The sequence below is a fragment of the Cariama cristata genome, unplaced genomic scaffold (assembly GCF_000690535.1).
Source record: "Cariama cristata isolate BGI_N322 unplaced genomic scaffold, ASM69053v1 scaffold42407, whole genome shotgun sequence".
Taxonomy (NCBI): domain Eukaryota; kingdom Metazoa; phylum Chordata; class Aves; order Cariamiformes; family Cariamidae; genus Cariama; species Cariama cristata.
This window is the reverse complement of record NW_009625783.1, coordinates 28,255-49,402: the sequence shown is the minus strand read 5'-3', so window position 1 is coordinate 49,402 and position 21,148 is coordinate 28,255. Positions and strand designations below refer to the sequence as shown.

General features: G+C 37.1%; 1 protein-coding gene across 1 annotated transcript in view; it reads right to left on the bottom strand.

The window, feature by feature from the left end:
• Nucleotides 1-21,148, bottom strand: part of LOC104164410 (TBC1 domain family member 5-like) — a gene marked incomplete at its 3' end in the record, with an annotated part of 61,208 nt that overhangs the window by 25,637 nt on the left and 14,423 nt on the right. The window contains exons 6-7 of the mRNA XM_009703730.1: nucleotides 7,628-7,713; nucleotides 2,993-3,264 (exon numbers count right to left, since the gene is read on the bottom strand). Of these exons, the coding sequence (XP_009702032.1) occupies nucleotides 2,993-3,264; nucleotides 7,628-7,713 (358 nt within the window). The remainder of the gene's footprint in view (nucleotides 1-2,992; nucleotides 3,265-7,627; nucleotides 7,714-21,148) is intronic.

Genomic DNA, 21,148 nt, shown 5'->3' with positions numbered 1-21,148 from the left:
ACGCCTGGCACTGCTGCGGGCTTGTGAGTGGTAAAACTCTGTCTAAACAGAGCTGTTAAAGCTGGGATAGGATTATTTTGCCAGTCCTGCAAGATATTTTGTTACCAAGGACTTCTTCACACTTAATAAAAAGTAGATCAGGCAATTAATTTAATCTCTGCAAACTTATAACCCTCTACATATTAATTTAAATTATCAGCACTACTTGAGCATTCAAAATCTGAAAGGACTAATACAATATGAGAAAAATGGATGATTTCTTTTATGACTTGATGTCTGTCATTTTTACGGCACTTTGGTCTGTTATACTGTCCAGCTGAGCATCTGTGAGTGTTAGATCAACTGGAAGTACAAATGTCTATCAATTTAAATCCTAAATCAGTGCCTCTGCCTACCTCAGCTAAATAACCAAGCTCCAGGAGGTTCAGAAGAGCTGAAAACACAGTGAAGAACAGGAACGTAAGACAATTAGTGACAGCTAGTCAGTAACTTGGAAGCCTTACAGCTACAAACCACGTCAAATAGCTTTTAGATATACTCAAATGCTAGAGCAGAATCCAGAATTTGAAAAAAGCCAGTGCAGAAGGTAAAAAGGTACGTAAAAAGTTCAGTACAAACAGGAGTGGAATGAGAGCTTCTCAGGGTACAGATATATTCTAAATCCTAAATGTTAATGCGTGGGGTAGAAGTACCTGCAACTTGTCAGAGTTGCAGGGAGTGCCCTCATTCACTGGAGATGCTGTACAGAACTTTCTTGAGGTGGTGATACTGTCCTCACAGAACTGAAAAGTCTTATTCTCATTTTTAAGGTGTGATGGGGATGGTGCTGAGTTGTTTACAAAGGTATCTGCATCATTCTTCAAAAGAGTCTTTTTAGCCTGTCTCCACTACACTGTCATTCCAAATAGGGATTTTGGTTTTTTTGCTAAGCTATTCCTACATTTAAACTTACTTCAGAGAGAATTCACTGCGCAGCCTCTAAAAGACTTTATATTTCCTCTAAAAGACTTTATATTTTGAGTTTCTCTTTAAAAAAATAAATTACGGCACTTGCAAACATGGTTAGCTGCCATCATTTAAAATTTCTATCCAACCACAGGCAACATACTGACAACCGTACAGGTCTGGAACAACAAGCAAGGCACCAATATGTAAAACAAAACTCATTGTAATCTCAACTGATTAAAGAAAAGTATATTTGCATTTTGTTGCCTTTAAATTACTTCTGCAAGAGTCGTACCAAATATGGATAGACAGAATAGAGTGAGATGACGCTGCAGGTACCAAAGTGTTGCAGTATGTTTAATTTCCTCTTACCATGAAAATGCTTTGTGCCCTACATCATTAATTTGCATAATTTCTTGATAACTTTACCAAATCTCCATATTGCTGTTGATACAGAAATATGATGTTGATACAGAAATATGTGCACAGCAAGTACATGACAATGACTGAAACAATTTTTTGTTCTGATTCTTGTACGGAAAGCGTCAGGTGCATTTCTAGATGATGCAACGTGTTTGTTGGTACATACAAGTGTAAACAGGGTCGTCCTTGACCAGCTAGATCAAGATTAAGCTACAATTGATTACACCTGTAGAACTTGCTTAAAATTGTTCACTTTTTTTATATTAAGCAGGGAAAGAAAGTAACCACCTTAGGACCACTTTTCAACCCAAAAGGTAAAAAAAAGAAAAATGTGGTAAGAGAACTATGGAAAACTTTTTAAAAAAGCAAACAGAAGAGCCTCTCCAAAATTGTGGAAATAATTTTGTTCCACGCCTAATTTTACTTCCATTGCTGTGAACAGGATTTGCGTCAAGGATTCACTGTGTTTCAGTTTCACGTTCGCACTGTAAAATTCTTTCTGGAGCAATTTCTGAGATTATTCTACTATTCTCAGAGAAGCTGGGTATCTGGATTTTGCCAAGCAGCTGCAGCGGCCCTTACAGAAGTGCCTGCATCTCTCTGCTTCAAGAGAATGGTTGCACCTTTCAATCCTGCTCCCTCAGTGTCTGCTGGGGATGCGATGCATCATGACAAGACTAACTTTGGACCATATGGCTGCCACAGGAAAGAGAAAGAACACCAACTTCAGCTACAAAGTATTATTTCCCTTCTCTTACACTTTCAAATCTGGTGAAAAATATGATGCAATCCTATATAATGGCTCAGGGCAACCAGCACCAGCCCTTAAACTTAAAACTGTTACTTAGCATCCGTTGCTAGAAGCAGCAGATACCGTATCAGTCTATATACTCCTTGCAAAGAACATACTGCCGTAGGTTGGCCGAAGATGAAAATCAGTAACACGCGTTGAGTGTGGCAGAGCATAGGAAACAACTACGGAAGCTGAGTTTGTGACTTTGCTGTTTGAATAAACTGTCCTCAAGAAATATTAAAAAAAGGCTCAAGAAAAATAAGTAGTATTTACTATGCAGAGAAAGTGCAGAGGGCCATCACAAATTATTAAAAGGTGAATACATGGTATTGTTCAAATAACTTCTCAAATAAGCTCCACATTCTGAAGGGAATAAGATATTGTTTATTAAGAATTGCTCTGTAATTGATCTAACTTCCTTCACTTGTATTTAGCTAATATTGTTATGCATGGGATTTGTGCCAATAACCTGAAGAAACCTATATGAAATTAGTCTTCCAGTTAAAAATATGTTGCATTTAAAGACTGCATGTTTGGCTAACATTTATGGTAAGGGCGTACTCTGTTGGTATGTCTGATGTAATTTCTGGTTAATAACTTTTTAAAGGTTCAAACCTTCCTATACTATTTGTATATTCTTGAGACAACGTCTAATTCCGTATTACATTGCAAAGGTGCTGTTGTACTTAGCATAGACGTCCTGCTTAACAAAATTCTGGTTTTTCTGTTTCCTCCAACTATGTACCCATCGATATAGAATCAATAAAAGGACTTCCTTCGGTACGAGAAAGCTTCCCTCTGTTGCAGCACTGCCAGGCGTTTCACCTTTACCTTTGCCCAGCTGAACCGGCATGCTTTCCGACTTCATCATCCTCTGCTGCTGTGCCTGGTGGTGGTGCTGGTGGTGGTGCTGGTGGTGGTGGTGCTGGGGGGCTTCCACTGTGCTTCTGGTCGTCATCGCAGGGGGAGGAAAGCTGCTCCCGCCGGCAGGAGCACCCACAGCCCCGCCTGAAGCCATAGCCGGAGCAATGAGCTTTCGGCCAAAATTCAGTAAGCTGTTAGAGACTTTGTTAATGTTCAGCGGGGCAGCCTTAGCACTGGCACTGAAAAAAAAGAGGAGAAGTCATCACATCCTTGCCAGCGGTTTGGATGGGCACAGCAATGCATGCATTACTCCAAAAATGGGGGGAAAAAACTCCAAGATTTGAACATCACAAAGAAGGTGTTTTACTACAGTCGCACTGGAATACACACAGCAACCACGGGGCCTGCGTGCAGCCCGAGTTTTTCCCAACCGGTAGCGGACAAATTGTTTTGACCCTTTCTTCCTGAAAAATGCAGACTAAGCCCAAACAAAGAAAGTTTGCACCAATTTTCTTAATTTGCCTTTTTAAATGAAAAAAATGAAAGAGTGACAAAGAGCAAGCCAGGCTCTAAAGCATCGAGAACTATATAAAACTGACTTTTTGCACTTCCTATTCAAAGACTGCTTTAATATTCACCTCTGCTAGCTTGAATTCTCTTAAATGTTTAAAATAACTCAGACCCAAACATTTCTTTCAACAAGCAAAACTAACACCAGACTGTATTTTTAGGTTGGCAGAGCTAGATGTCTCTTGCTCTTACTTCACCTTCTGCTCAGCCCAGCCATTTCAAGTCAAGCAGTTATAAACGGGAATCCTGATTTCTAATGTGATTTTGGCTGAAGACTGGCTTCAGGATATAACACACATACTGGATTATGATCCTTATCATTATTACTTTTTATTTTTAACTACAGTGGCTATTTAATTCACTTCAGTTATATGCAACATTAAGAATGAGGAAATTGTTGAACCATTTAATCTGTCTAAAATAAAGAGGCAAAGCAGCTTCTAATTCCCAGTAGGAGTGTTCACATAACCCAGGGATCAGCAAAGCCATTCCTATTTGTTCATGCAATATTTTCCTGTTTTATATAATTAATGCTTGAAATACCCTTCACAGAAATATATCACAGAGAGACCTTTCCGCTCCTGAGGTTTTATTTTACTGATCTGTACTTCAGTGACATAAACAGCTGTCTTTAAAAAATTTGAAGAAATACATGTAATTAAAAATGATACAATCATTGCACTGGAGAAAAAATACTTTTGCAATGTTTTGGGGAAGTTTAACTAAAAATAAACCACAAATGAATTAATATGAGTGACTTGTAACTTGCGCAGGCACCTGGAAAAGAAATTTTGATTCTGCTTCTCATATTATTTCCTATTTGTCTTTGGATGTGTTTCAAATGGTTTCAAAGGCAAACTGAATAGGTCCCAATGATTTTAAAGAAGAGGACATGATAAAATGTTTATTACTATTAAATTTTACTCTGCTACTACTTAGCAGGTTCAGTTATTAATCAGTTCCCCAAGGTATTGCAGACACTTAAGGAAAAAAAAAGGGATTTTTTTCTATTCCATCACATACATTCTGATGTGGCATCAGAACAGTCAGCACAGGGCCTTTTGTTTAATGTCTTCTCCATTCCAGAAAGAAAACAAAGATTGTACCTTTGAAGGTGGAAGAAGAAATGCCAAATGCTGGCTTAGCACATATCAATCGTATCAACAGTTTGCAATGAATCTAATTACACCACTGATTCTGGGGGTCACACCACTAATAACTTGGCTGAGATTCAGAATCCAAACTTTAGTATATTTGGCATATTTTTTCCCCCCAGTCCACTGAAACTAACCCCCAAGACTGGGGTGGTATATATATATCACTCACTCGAAACATCACCTTAGAAAGAAGAAAATGGCTTGCACATTGAACCCTAGGTTTGTGTTGTCTCTAGGTTTAGAGCCTTGACAATGAGTAAAAAAACCCTTGACTTTGCACAAAAAATGGTATTTACTGGAAGTAAATATTTTTCTCTGGAAGACTACCTGAGCAACAAAGCCACTGGACGCTTTGAGCTAACTGCATCATTGGAACCATGATGGTCCACAGATGGAGGAGACAAAGCTTATACAGAGGCTTGTGTATTTGTGTCCACCAGCTTGTTTCTTTCTTGTTTCTTTTTTCCAGCTATATTTTGCTTAATAAAAAGTATCGGTTTTCCTTCTACACTGTTTAATTTGCAGCTTTGACGTACATGTAAACGGGGGAAGTTAGTTTATTTGCATTTTTCAGATGGTTCCAAAGAGACTTTTTGAGAAACTTCACTTTATAGGAACAACAAACACCAAAAATGTTCTCTAAGCCATTATGTCCGAATTACGATTTTAAAAGATGCTTTCAATAATAATGTGCAATAATGTTTTGTAATTATTTGAGAACTAGAAACGATAGTTATTGTAGCTCTTAATACCTGCGTGTGATTTGGCTCTGCTGTGAGCTGACACTGCTAATGATCAGCTCAGAACACGTATACATACATGAAAAATAAATAACGATGCTATCTAAATTTCTTGTCCAGAGGTGGTCTTAATAAAAGTATTCTGAGGTAAAATTCATCGTGCAATCTCTCTGAGTGACAGCTTCAGAAAACAAACAATAGTGAGGTGCTAGATCTCTGGAGGAGGTACGTTAAAACTGAGCTGAAGTCCAGGAAAATGAGAACAATGTATCTATTTCTTACCATTTAAATGTCTGATATATTAATGTGAAGGATGATTACAGCCATTAAACACGGATCAATGTCTACATTTTAGCCATCTAAATGTACCAGACACGCACAACAATTAGAAGAAAAATGCTGATTGATTATGTTGTAGAGTTATCAGCAGATGCATTTAAAAGTAAAGCATCAGTTTAAAAATATGAGTATCAAGGAGACGTGAATTTCATCTATGAGGCAAACAATTTTGTTTCATCACAATAAGCATCATTGACCTTGACTGTGAATGGTATATTTTTAAACTAGCAGTAGGAAGATGATTCAACCTCTGCAGTTTTCTGCTAAGATGAAAATGTTTTGTTTTAAGCAAGCCTTATTCAAAGGCATTTCTTTCTTCAGTAAGTAGCCATTATGAGAGTTGAGAGGCAAATATATGAATATGATGGATTAAAAAGTTTTATACGTGATAAAATAAGCAATATATATTCGAGATTTGCCAAGATATTCTAAATATATCATTGAGCCTGTGGAATTAAAGATGAAAAAGACCTGGTAGCTGATCTAATCCATCTCTCTGCTCACTGCAGAAAATTTCCTAATATTACACCTTGCAGTTCTCTCTTTAGTTCAATCTTGAACAGATTTACCACATTTGACCTACTCTAAATGTTCCTGTGTTGAGATATATTTATCCCAGTTATTCCTCAATCTGAACTATTCTAAACAATTTCCCCTCTCCTTTGGTGTGTATCCTCTATATATGTGTGCAATGAATTTCTATTTCTACATAGATTTAATGGACATTTGTTTCCTTAGAATTCAGGTTTCCAACAGGTGTCATTCTTCTTTGGACTTTATGATTTTTTTTTTTCCCAAATCCTTAAAATGTTTCTTTTGGAATTTTCAAATAATTTATTTTTCAAGTTCAGGCAACTCTTGAGACCATTTTAAAAAATAATAAATAAGTAAAAACATTAAGAAAATGCAATAGAACACAGTATTTTTTGACACCCTTGCCCATCTTTAAAGCCTGGTTTAAAAAAAGAAAAAAAATATGCTTTTGCAGTCACTCTACTCAGCTTTAATTTCTGCTCCTTTCTCCATTTTTAAGAGCTTTTTAATCCACTCCATTTTAATTTTAGCTACCTTTTAATGTAACTGATTTAAACAGAATTTGACAGAGGTGCAAAGGTCTAAAAGCCAGTAAGTTCCTATGATATGGCTGGGGCCACGTGCCATCCAAGGAACGGCCTGTGACAGCACAAACTGAAGGAAAGCTTTGTGTCTGGTGCTGGCTTGCCCCGCAGCCACCAGCAGCCACCACCCACCAGCAACCAGCACCCACACTGTGGTCACCAACTTGGGGCACGGGCACCTCTATGCTCGTGACCACCAGATAAAATGGTCTTGACACGGAATTCAAGCAGTATTGGTACAAACTGTTTCTAAAACAAGGGAGGAATGATGCAAATAGGTTTAGTAAAAACCACTTCAAACTGGATTTAAGTTAATTCAATTTAACTTACACAGCTTCTGGTACGTGGATACTCCAGATTGCATTTATCAGAATTGCGTTATCGGAAGCAGTTCAGCTACAGAACTCACATTGGCAATGTTTTACCCGGTGCTTTTAGTGTACATGTCACTGCGTACGAATGCCCTTAGCCTTAAAAAAACGTCAGCGAGCTGTCTGCAACACTATCCGTAAAACTTTCATTTTTCACGTAACAATAGGCAAAGTAAAGATTCAAAATAAATGTCATGAAATAAACACATGTGCTTCTAATACTGCTGTTTGGGATAAAAGTGACGTCTGAAACATTTTGTTTATGTAAGGTGTTAGTTCAGTGAACATGTATTGAGAAATAGCTTACCGAGTTTTGTTCATCAAGTCTGCTCCACGTGCTTTGTAATAATCTAAATTTTGTTGGAATTGATGAGTTACTGGTCTTGGATTTCTCTAAAGAAAAAAAAAGGAATAATGTATGTTTTTAAAAACAATACCTTATTGGAATTTTGTGAGAGATTTAAAGCGGAGACAAGAAATGTGCCCATCCATGAAGATTAGAAATTTAGAAATTTAAAGAATAATTTATTTTCCCAGGATCTTGGTTTCTCAAGGCAGTAACGCCAGTTACATAAAAGGAAGTCTTAAAATACTTAAAATTATACCAAGTGTTAGCAGTAAGTCCACTCCATGCTCACAGAAATTAAGCGTTCTTCCACACAGCGACGAGGCTGTTGGCTGTAGGGGTAACATTTCTAATTAAATCAATAAATCTCGGACAAGTTCAGAGACCGATCTGATTTCTTCCTTTAGCTCAGGTATAGAATTTTATCACCTCCAAGTTAAAGTGATACGTTTTTAAAGCAAATGGTAATAGTAAGGAGAAACTATAGGTAACGTTTTGAACTGAATGCATCGCTAGCAGTGTCTTGGCTAAGCAAAGAATTGAATTTAGCAAGACCACCTGAGCATTGCCACTAGATGGCACCTGGAGCCTTGGGTTTTCTTCCCTCCAAATTTCACTCTACTCAAAACAGAGGCCACGAATAAAGAACTGGTCTCCTATAATAAAATGTATGTAAATTAATACTGAAACCAGAAGCCGCTCGTTAGTCTCCACCTCTGCCACAATGAAACTATTTCACTGAAGCGCGCTGCTTCCAGTAGTTCTGAAGTCATCCTTTTTGGATCTAATAAGCCACTGAACATTGATTAAGTGTAGACCGCAGTGTTGCATAAAGTCTCTTGATCGAACAAATGCATCCTGAAGGACATTATTTGGAGGGGGAAGTAAATATTTTTAAGTGAAAAAATCTGCATATCGATGAAACCAAAATAACAGAGAGGTACAGAGAGGCCCTTTTTATAATTACAGATAGAAATTAGAAGAGAAATGGTTTAAAGTAAATAATTCCTAGTGTAAGAGAAAATGGTAAATTTCTGCATAATGATCAGATATATTGTATGAAACAGACCAAAACACTTTCCAAGTATTTCTTTAAAGGTTTATTCATTCATAGGCTGTTGCCTTATATTCTGATCTGCCTTCTTAAGTCCTGCTAGTAGTAAATACAGTTTTAATGAACTACGCAATGACCTTTCCAAAATAGTTGTTCACAGGTGAGAGCATATTACATTTTTTATGGAGTCAGTCTTTAGCTAGTTCAGTTTCACAGGTTGTATTTTTGCCCTCCAGATTTCATTACAGACCGGAGTATTCATAGTCCTATCCTCTCATTTTCCACATAACTGCAGATAACTCTCCTTCCTTAGAAACCTTATTTTTGGAGGAGGATATAGGGGTTGCATTTTAAAGACCAAAATAGTGCATGTGCACAAAAGGAGACAAGAAGATTTAAAGAGGTGCTGGATATCAAAGGCCAGGATGATTTCAGGGGTCAAATTTAACGCTGGGAATTTCCAGATCATTTCCTGCAGTCAGACTTAATCTTGTATGAAATGCCTCATTTTCTTTCTTTAGAAACACATCAAAGATTTTTTAAATATATCTTGTTTGTAATGTTCATTAAAAAATGAAACAACTAAAAGCTATTAGACAAGACTTAAAAAAATCCTCATCTATCCTACCATCCACATTGTAATGGCTGCTCTACGTTTTTCTTCTCCTGTTATAAAAACAATATTTGCATAACTCAACCCATTCATATGGCTTGTAAGTCAGTCCTCATCAACTGACAGCAATAACAATGAATCAGCTTTAGTTACTATTGCTCTAGTTTGGTAATTCAATGCATTTCTATGATAATCAAATCCAAACTGACGTGATGAGGATAACTGATGGTTCTGCGACTACTATGTGAGTAATCAAAGTGTAACTTTTCTCCCATGAATTAAATAACTTTTTTTTTACATGTCTTGATGACCATTTCAACAAGGTGAAAGAGTAAGAGATGGTTAAAATAATGGGCACTTCTAAGTCATCAGACAGCCCTTTGAAAAATTCACATTATCAGATGCTAGCCAGTTTTGCAATTTGTTTTCAGTAACTCAGTATATATTTAAATTTAGCAAAACCACTGAAATTTCTTTTCCACCACCCAATAAATAATAATAAAAAAAGATTACTACACATTGCTTTTGAATTAAAGAAAAAAAACAGGAAAAGATCATGTGGAACAGTGTCTTGAAACATATTTATGCAGAAATGACAAGCAACTGAAGACACGAAAGACTGATCTACTATCTAAGCACTTAAAGCCATTAATAGGAATAATGATCTAACTCGAACATATGAATGAGGCTCAAGCACTACTTTCACAGAGGCCTATTTAAATTCCTATGAGGTTTAAAGGTATCAAAGGAAGAAGCAGTTTAAAGTACTATTACATGCAGTGAAAAAAAAGCCCTCAGAAAAAATGCTGTTGAAAAAACATTAGAAATGCAAGACAATAAATACCAAGGGTTACTGCTGCAATGCCTTTTGTAACGCTACAGAGATATCCTTTTGGAAAATTTCATTATTACAAAAAAACCAACCTGACGTGTATGTTAGCAGACGAGTATTGGTGAAGTATCACCACAGAAATTTAAACACTTCTGAAAACTAAAATGCAGACAGCAAAAAATACAGTTTTATGAAGATTATGATCTTTACGTCACTGTGATAGTCCTTTAAATTTTATATTCTTTTTAACCATTGCAGTAAGTTAAACATAAGAAGCAGAAAGGAAAACCTACACAATTACAATGTTTCTCCCTTATGAATGTTAAATTAATTCCCCTTTCTAAGCATCCAGTTTGAGCTGTCCCCTATATTATATTCCATGTATTATGACAGAAAACTAAACAAATTTATTTTCAGCACAACATAGCTCTGTTGTTTCAAATATTCACAGTAACCACATTTTTTTCCTACACAGCGCAATTTGGAATGATCCTATTTGTATTTTTAAGCAAGTAAAGTTTTCCCTTTTCTTTTTCAATTTATGTAAGTATTTTAACTAGTACCTCAGATAAAATATTTTTTTCTTAAAAAGATCATGTCAAAACGACAGTGAAACCAACCCTTCAAATTTGTAGTTTGTTGAATTCCCCTAAGAAATTGTGTAAGGGCATTATACAGATTAACACATTTATGTCTTTCCCCTTCTAAAGAAAGAGAGCACAGAAATCAGAGAGAAAAGCTGTCTGTTCCAATACTAGAAATCCCTCTACCCACACCCATTTTGTAGGAGCAGTCTGCTGGTTTTACAATTCTTCTAATCTTAATTTCTAGCTAGAGCGAGCTTAGTTTCAACTGGTCAAAAATGCCCAATTTATACTTTTAAAAGGACAATAGATGACATTCAGATTTAGAAGCACACATAGCAATTGATGTGATTTTGGACTTTGTCTCTTCAAAATGTATTAGTCACAGCCCAAAGGTAAGAGATGCCTTAAAATATTTCAGGTATCTTGAAGGTACTCCTGTCTCGAAGCCATCCTTCCCTAAAAGATGCTTCCCCGCCCCCCGAAATTGCCTGCTGAAGTCCTAATCCCCGTCCTCCTGCTTCTGTTCCCAGCCACCACCAGACAGACTCACTCCCGTTCCCACGGCTGGCAGGAAGTTTTGGGGGACTTTCTGTTTGGCTTTATTCTCCTCCAGGTACACATGGCCGAGGTAAGGTATACCCACGCCCGCTCTTTTCTTATGGGGGGGGGGCTGAGGCCATGGCCAGAATCACACTGAACGCAGCAGAGATTCCCTAAACTTGCATGACGTGCTGAAAAGCAATTCCCACCAGCCAAGGATCGTGCTCCATATGCTCACGTTCCCTAGTACAACCCTCGTCTTCCCTGGCCTCCTGAGACAAATCGCGTCACATCACCCATGGAGCAGATACGATATAGCAAAGCACGCTTGTGCGTGACAGAAATCACAGGCAGACTGTTCTATAACGTCCCAGGAAAACCAGGTTACTGCTGCATTGTAACGTTTCACCACCTGAATACACATAATTTGTAAAAGTTTACACGCAGGTGCAAGCAGAAGAATCTCCACAACACTTTTTTCTTCTTTGTCGAGGTATTTCCTTTCCTCCCTCTTTAGTATTATTGACATGAAAAAAACTCAAACAAATACAAGTTTGTGCAAAATCTGAAGGCACAGAATAAGACACAACAATAAAAAAAGATTTTCAATATGTCTGACGAAAAATGAGACTTATTTAGCGAACATGCTATTGCCTCAATGCCAAGGGAAAAGCACTCGTCATTAGAGAAACGAATTGCTCAGCTGTTTATAAGCAAAAAGCTCTGGGGGAATTTCTCAAGGCCCAAACCACAAAGCATTGCAGGGTTACACAAACAGATGTTGCAGGTGTTTTAGGGGAGACAGGTGGGAAAACCTCAGCTACTGAAAAATAGGCCACTTAATAGATTGTATCTGAAACCAGATAACCTAAATGCAACAGAGGAAAACCAAACAAAACAGCAGCAGTGAATTATACGTACACACAGCAATAGGCTTACCAAAACAATCATCTCACTAGTGCCAAACAGGATTTTTAAAAACTACGTTTTTTTCAATATATTAAACAAATGCTGCCAAACATATATCTTTTTTTCTAAACTAATAATACTTTAGGCAAAAACCAAAGAACAGACTGAACTAAACATATATAAAGAAAGAGAAGGATAACAATGCAGTGTTGTTGTTCTTATTTAAAAAAATATTTTTTAGGAGCCAGTTTGCCCCTTTTCCCCCCTCTTTAGCTGACAGGGCAATATGGATTTTTTTCACAATTCTTGTACAGTCTAAGACATTTTTGTATTAAAATTCTATTTTGTTTTCCTTTCATTTCTTTCTAAGGAAAGTTAGAGGAGGACATGACCTTATATGCAGTAATGACTGGGAGGTCAGCAAAGGTTTACCTTTTCCTCCTACATCACCTATGCTTCTTTCTTCAATAAAGATGATACAAACATTGCAAAAACTTGGACTGGAACAGAGCTGAAATATAGCAGCTGAGATGTAGATAAGGAATACAGTTTGTTCAGTTTGGCAGCAGTTTTTCTGTTAGGCACCAATAATTAATATGAAGTGCATACTAATGTTTATCTAACAGCCTACCTGCACAGAGAATTTCACCTTTCCTCTTTTTATTCTTTTGTCAGGTATCCAAGCATCTGTCTCCACTCTATGACTAGACTTATACAGTATAAGCAATGGCTTAACATTACATAAACCTACCACAATATTTTGTATACCAAACAACCAACCCACCCCAAACTCCAGAGCACCCAAAGCAAACGCCATTCCCCAAACAAAACTTTCCTTTCACCTTCTAATTTTCCTCCTCCCTAGTTATACCTTCTGCAGAACAAGCAACCTGCTGGAGCACAAAAGGTATTCCATCCACCTACAAACCACTCACTTAAATACTTACTAAAAAGAAAAAAAACCAAACAGTGAGATATCAGAGGACATAATGTGCTATTGCCAATTCTAAAGTGGTTCAAGGCCAATACCAAAACATTATCCAAAACATAGGTTGTTAATCTGCTTCTATCAACTCTATGTATGAAAGTGGCACAACATGAAGAATATCCCGCACAGAACTAATAAAGAACTTCCTTTAACCACAGGAGTCAGGAGATCCCTGCACTAATACTGGCATTGGCAAAGGAACACCATAATCCTCAAACTGGGAATAATACTTCCTGTTTACATTTTTCAGAAAGATGCTGTGGGTCTCAATTGCAGAACTCGTTATTTACAACACAATAAGAGCATGAAGAATTATCATATTTAATCATTTCTAAAGAAAATTAGGGAGTGCTTTTTTTTTTTTTTTGGAAACAACAAAAATTCCCTGAAAGAACTGAAAAGGAAAGAAAATTCAGTTAATTGGGTCAAGGCAGGAAGAAACCCCTGAACTCCCATCAAGCTGAAATAAATTATCTGCATTTTTGTTACGTGACAACCCTCCATTCCCCTGGCAACTAGAAATTTCAGACACCAGGAAGGTATTTTAAATTCTGTGCATTATGGTCTGTTTTTAACTTTACACACACATGCTTTCTCTCACATGGGCATTCTATGACAAGAGAAGAAGAACTGAAAAAAATGACAAGTGAGATTTAAACATGCTCCAGTGACTTGACTGAAAGAAATTTCTAGTTGTATATTTTGGCTTCTTGTCCTAACCGATCAGAAAGCCTTTTTTTTTTTTTTTAATGTATCATTTTACAGCATATTGCGCTTTAAGAGGTAGATCAAATCCTACCAAATCAGCTTTTATTGATATTCCAGACAAAAAGACCCCAACCCGCCAACATTCAAGTTCATAACCTGAGTAAAATCCCCATCTTGCATCAACAGAATCGCTTAAGTACCTTTTAAATCTGCCTCTTAATTTAGTCGTCTATTTTTCAGCTGAACCCTTGGTTTTAAGAAGTAAATTAACTAAATAGTGAGGTATAAATCTGACAGTGTTCAGCCCTACCCCGTGACAGATTTATGCTCTGGCATCTTGCAGCCCTGCACGGTTAGGAACAGGAGTTTTACAACATTGTGGAGGCAAGATCCAGGCTTTTGAAGGGAACACACAGCAAGCCTTGCTTTAAACCCTGGAATGCTCCAAATTATGAGATTTAAAATATGACATCTTTATGTACAGAAAAGCTACCATATTATGGTTTTATTGGCACTCGTTTTGGACAACCTGCATAACTCACTGATGGCTTTGTGAGTAATGCAGTTATCTGAAGCGTATACTGATAAAACCCTTACAACCACACTTACAGCATTATATCTTCTCCAGATACATGCTTGTACACAATCTCATACATGAGGGAAAAACAAGAACATTTTAAGATGCTATTTGGTTATTTCTGCTACGTGGAAAAGAAACAGATTAATTTACGTTCCACGCGTAATGTGCTAAGTGAAACACTTGAAAAAGGTCCTTAGGGGAGTGAAAAAGGCTCTTTCAAAGAGCCCCATGCACACACCATAGCAAAAGGAATATGACATCCAAGTCTTTTCCTCTAAAATGCAGAGAGAAGCTAAGGTCCTGGTGCTGCAGCACAAGCAAATCCTTTCATTTTGGGATTCCAATGATGAGGATACTGCAGAGCCATTTTGATCACTACTGCTCCTTAAAAAGACAAAGGACAAAGCCATCACGTCTCCAAACCTCATTTTCCACAAAAAAGTTACGGTAAAGGATAAAATGTACCATTCCCACTTCTGTCTTGAAAGTACATTTCTCTTTCAGAGAAGCGTTCTCCAGTACAAATGTACTCAAATAGCTTTGTATACAGCAATGAATACATTAATACTTACTATAAAATATGTCAATATACTAGCAGTATATCTACATTTGTATCAGAAGAGACTGAACTTAAATTCCATCATAATAGATTAGATACTATTCAGAAGCTAATCTTTCATACATTATTGAAAAGTTATGAATCTATTTTTATATAACTCACAGTTTGTGTTTTGCAAATTTTAGTCAAATAAATAAATTACGATATGGAGAACTTTTGATTAGGTAGAATCAAAGTGCCTCAAGTGCTTCCTTTTGATAAACTACCTTGCAAACTAGAAGTGATTAATTGAATTGTCAGGTTGCACACAAGAAGAACCATAATCACCTCACTCTAGCACTGTTAAACACATTTTATTAGTGTAATTTTATAAATAACATCATTACTCTTTAGGAGAGGGTCAGTAGCTTTAGAAGACTTTTTAAACATAAGTAAACCAATCATTTGAGAGAAACAGCCCCAAGAAATTCACAACCAATAAGTTTTATTGGTAGCTAAAGTAATTAAGAGCTTAAAGTGCTTCAGCTTCTCGCCTTAGCATCAACTACAACCAGAACTGTTTTTTTACTTCGCTACTAAGGATATCGACTTGCTCAAAGAGAAAGCACAGTTTAAAGTTTTGGATTCCAATAATAACTTTCTCTTCCATCTTGCCTTTCTAAAGTATTTGCCCTTAGCACGACAGAGCTTATGAATTCCCAGTGAATATTATGAGGAGTGCCGATCAACACAGGAGAATAATTCCATCCCGATTTCTAAATTTTCCCTGATCACGCCTCTGGCCTGAACATGAGGTTGCTGCATCTCATGCTTTCTCTTCCTGATTAAAAGGGAAGATATCTCGATAAAAGGCACAATTATGAAATCTGCAGAGAAGATTAAAAAATGCAAACACTTTTTTTTTCTTGTGTTTGCAATTCTTAGTCCAGTTGACTGATCAGCAAGTAGTTGCCTTGACTATTTATTGAATAATGCATATCTTACTTGCTGTTCTATGCAACACTATTATATACTTGTTATAATACTAGTCGAAAGTAGAAACAATGGTTCCTAACTTGCCTTCAGCTGTCTCCTCTGAAAGACTCTACACGTCTCCACCCGCCCAGAAACCAGAAGCCGTGCCACCAACTCCTCCCCACCCTGAAGGCCAGCAGCTCTCCTGCTGGGTCACACCAGACCGGCAACGGGAACAACAAAGTCAACGTGCCCCCCTTGCTGGGCTCTGTTCTCAGCGCCAGGAGAGCGGGATGCAGCACCGTCTCGCTCAGCCCTACGCACAACTGGGACAAGTCCTTTGTTTCTGCACCATCTTACCTGTGGCACAGCTTTGTCTTAATTATGAAAGGTGTCACTGCTCAGGAAGCTTTGCTTTATTCTGTAGTATTTCTGACCAATCTCCTATTCATTTAAACGTAATGGCTGCTTAACTTGCATTGATACAATACTTGTGGGTTCTTAACCGTCCTGTGTGTACAACACTAAAGACAGAGCAATGCTGGAAACTGCATCGTGGGTGGCAATCTAAGAGATCAGCTCTCCTTCAAGTGATGACTACTCTGTTACGTACGATACCGACGAATGAGAAGGACTTTGAGAGATTTCTCATTAGAAAAGTCTTGGCTAGATGACTAATCAGCCACTTTCCAAGATTTTTTCCTGAAAACATTACTTGTGACATAACAGGATACTTTAAAGAAGATGACTATTTTATGGTGGGCTGATTAAATGGTTAATGTATCAGGGGAAATTGCAACGAACTTTGGGAGAGATGAGAAAGTCATTGTACTATGAATACTGACCACATAGCCTTTTTATATTTTAAAATGCATAGGGGCACTGGGAATGAAGGTTTTGAAATAAATGTAGAAAAATGAAGAGGATTTTTAATTCATGGTACACTTACTATTTTTATGTGGTACTATGGCAACATGGTTATTCCAAGTAATTTATCATTAAACTCATAGCTGCCTGTCACACTGTATTCTATTAATGAAACTATTTAGAACAATAATTCTTAAAACAAAGCATGGCCCATCCTCCTTGGAAAGCAAAAGCTGCTGATTTTAAGAACATGAACATAAACAAAGAACAAGTTAATATCATGGCTTTTCCATGTATAATATATGCAATTCTTAGTTGTACAGGTCCCCATTGAAAAGCATGCAGTTACAGAAAAACCATCAATTTCTTCAAAGTGAGGTGTTTAGATTACATCTAACTGTACTGTATTCGCAAATGGGGAAGTTAGACCATCAAAACGCCTGGGTTCACTACAAGGAACTGAATGTGGTTATGAAACCAGAGGTCAATTTGAAGATCCTGACACATTTTTGTTCACAGAAGTCCATCTACATCGCATTAAACATCCAAGATCTTAATCTTTCAGAAATCAAGGCAAATAGAAGTTCTCTGTGAATCACTGAAAGTAAATGCATTTATTTTTTGTTTCTCCTAATTCCCTTCCTCCCAGATGAAGAGACATGTAGTTAGCTTTTTTGGAAAACCTTGTTTCCTTTATCAATCACATTCCCTGTCAAGGCAACTCTCCTTTAAAGTGCAGGTGACCTTACTTGTACTGCCAGCTCATACTGCATCGGGATACCCATTATCCCAGATTTCTGATACCTACATTTCATACACCCCAAATCCCTAACGTATAATTGCGAATCTCCTCAAAAATCAGTCACATTCTTCATGACTGGAAAAAAAAAAGCAAACAGCAAAAAGCAAATGTTTGTTCAGGGCCCTCCTCCCCCTCGTTGGTATCCCTCTAACAAAATGGACTCCGCACCCCACTCAATGTGTGTAGGTGCAAATTAATGAGCTGCTAATGCCCAAACGCTGCCAGATCCCAACTTCTGATTGGCTGCAATCTGGTCATTAAAGAGACGTAATTAATGCCAGATTGCACACACAATCCTAACAAACAAACAAACCAACCCCAAACCTGCTTTTCTCCTGCCACAAACAGCAAAACAAACAATACTGACATAACGGCAGCTTTCAAAGGACAGTTGCAGCTCTGCAGCGGCACCTCAGTTAATGAGTGTATAGAAAAGAATTTATCTGAAGAAGAAGAAAGTGAAACTCAACAGCTTTTCAGGCACATGAAACTAGCTTGGAGAAAACCCTGAGACGGTGGCAGCTACTTAAGAAGAAAATTCAGCTGAAAATAAATGTACAAAGAGTTCGGTTCAAAATTTCAGTAATGTGTTTTCCCCTTGTCATTTATTGCTCAGATTGTGAAAAGTGTTAAAAGCTGGAATGCAGATTTCTCTGACTAATCCTTATATGAGTGATCATGACCATACATTATTGCTTAAGTTTTCTAGCAGTACCTGTAATTTCAGTCATGATGAACTAATACAACTTCTTTGAAATGTCATGTATGCTTCATCACGGATTTAGTTAGAATTTAGTATTATTATACGGCCACTTTCAATGTCAGCAAATAGCTTAAAATACAATATTGAGAAAATATCAGAAGCAGTAACTAGAATATTATTAGCATAACTAACAAATTAATTCCCATCAACCAAGCACAACCACTTTCTTTTTCCCTTTTTTGAATCGATGGTTTATGATAAAAGGTGTCTCCACTGAATTAAGCTCCTAACTAGCCTGCTTAAATAGTGTAACTCACCACGTTAAAATATCTGAAAGTAAACCTATTTTACAAAAATATTAAGAATAAATAAGTAAGCTTTCAGACAAAGGATGGTTGTCAGGTTCTTAGTCTGCAATGTGAAACTGTAATATTCTATCTACTGCTTCAGTTTTCCAATAAGTCATTGTGATAAGGTTAACACTTCAACACAGAACAACATACAAATAAGAACACCCAAAGATGAAAATGACTTTGCTTATGTTGCTGTATTAGAATTTTATTTGCTAAAGGGTGAAAACAGATTTGCAAAATTCACAGTTAACTTAAAACAATAGTTTAAAACCTTTTATTCCTAGGCCTGGCTGCCTTCAGGAAGGAAAGAACATCTGGTTATTTAAGGAACACAATATGTTCACATTTTCTATGACTTTTGTTCCTAATTGGGTTTTTTAATTTTTTTTTTATTTGAACAACTCTAGTTAGAACTATGTTTTTTAATCACTTTATATTTTTCCACTGCCCTATCTCTGTAACTCTACTTCTTAATTTCGCAGCCTTTGCTTTGAAAATTAACAGTGCTCAATGGTTTTGATATGGAAAAAAATGAAGAAAATTGGCCACTCATGGGACATTAAATACACAGAGACACACCTTCAGTAAATGCTTTTGGATATACACAAAAAACTCTTCCCTTATTTTCTCATTTCACATATACACACTTCTAATAGCCCATTCTTCCATGAGAAGCTCTACTTTTCTATTCAGAAGAACTATAGGTGCATAGAAGTTACTTTCATATAAATAATTGAGGTAATTATCTGTTCAAAGATTAGAAATGTGAAACAAATACTCTGCTAAGCAGGTTAACTTTATCTCCCTATGCAAAGACAACACCATTGATTTGAGCTTTTCATTCTACATTTTCCTAAGAACTGGAGTTAGCCAAATGCAGAAAAGGCTGAAATTCAATTATTCTGCATTGATCCATACTCATGCCTGTAAAAATTAGTATCTCTCAGGCCCCTCTTCAGAGACAGGTGCATTAACTTGTTTTCAGTTCTTACAGAGATGTGTATTTCTCTTCTGTGGCACTGGAATATATCAGGGATGTGCTATCTAAAACGTACTCTCACCCCAACTGCCAATTGGGGTTCACAAAGTGAAAAGCAGAGCTGCTGCAGCATTAGATGATTGGCAAGCACCAACTACTTTTCGTATTATTGTTATTACTGGATAGTGCTAAGGCTTCTGCTAAGGGTTGATTCCACAAAAGGTCAGGAAATTGTATTTGTCCATCTGTAAGAAAAAAATGCTACCCATCTTTTAAGTATAGCTTTCTTCTGACATTTAGGTTTCTCTCGTGGTGATGACTGCAGTGAAAAGAAGCAAACAAAACGTGACAGGTTCATCAAGCCAAAGTTTACCTCTCCTGACAGTGTACAAGACAAATAAGTAAGGACGAGATATCTGTTATGTCAGACCAAGGACACAGAAGAAATAATAGATGTTATTAGACCTGCAAACCCAGATTATCTCCAGAATCAGAAGTTATCGATGGAAAGTCTGTATCAGGTCCATCTTAACTACTTCACCATTTATGACAGGACTGTTCCTTAAGAACCTTTCAGTTTTAGGTACATACCACCAACCTTTCTGAGTCCAAATAATCCACAACTTCCCCTCAGTGAGATTATTTGGCATTTACCTAGCTGCAAAAATAATCCCAAAGACAATATATATTAATGAACCTGCAAGAGGCAGATTCCTGTTTGTCCCTGACCATGACTTCTAAACTGCCTTCCTTGTCCAGCTGAAATTTAAGGCTCCAAAGGGCAGAGAGTAAGCCTGTCTCAGATATCTGGAACAACACTAAACGTTCTTGCTATGTTCAACAAATAATGAAATAAGCCACTGGACCATGCAACAGACTCCCACAGAAGAGTTCCCCTACTTCACATACGAAAACCCAAGTGAAGTCTTGGAAGAAATGCCACAGAGAACAACTCAGCCCTAGCTCAGGAGACCGAAATTGCACTGAACCAAATGTAATTTCCCATTAGAAACCAGAAGCTGGTGACGGAGAAATGCACAGGAAAACATCAAAGGAGGAAGAAAAATCATTAAGCACTGAATTTGCTAATCATCCCTTACAAGTTTCACTACTGACTAAAATCTCCTTGTCTTTTCTTCCAGTCTCCTTTTATCTGCTCAGGGAATAAAGGCAAACTGAATTATCTTTATGCAGATAGCAAAAAAAAAGTTATCATAATTTTCCCACTTACATTGGTATATAATCTGTGTATTGACTTTAGACTCCTACAGCACTACGATGTATTGTTGAGTCTTCCCTTTCATTCTGTGTAATGAAAAATTTTGACAGACTTGGAAAATTTTTATGTGTAGGTCTTATACAATAACAAGATTTCCATTTCAGAAATACATTGGATTGAACCAACATATGCTTAAGGACACACAAGTGAAACTTAAAATCATACCTAGGGAAAG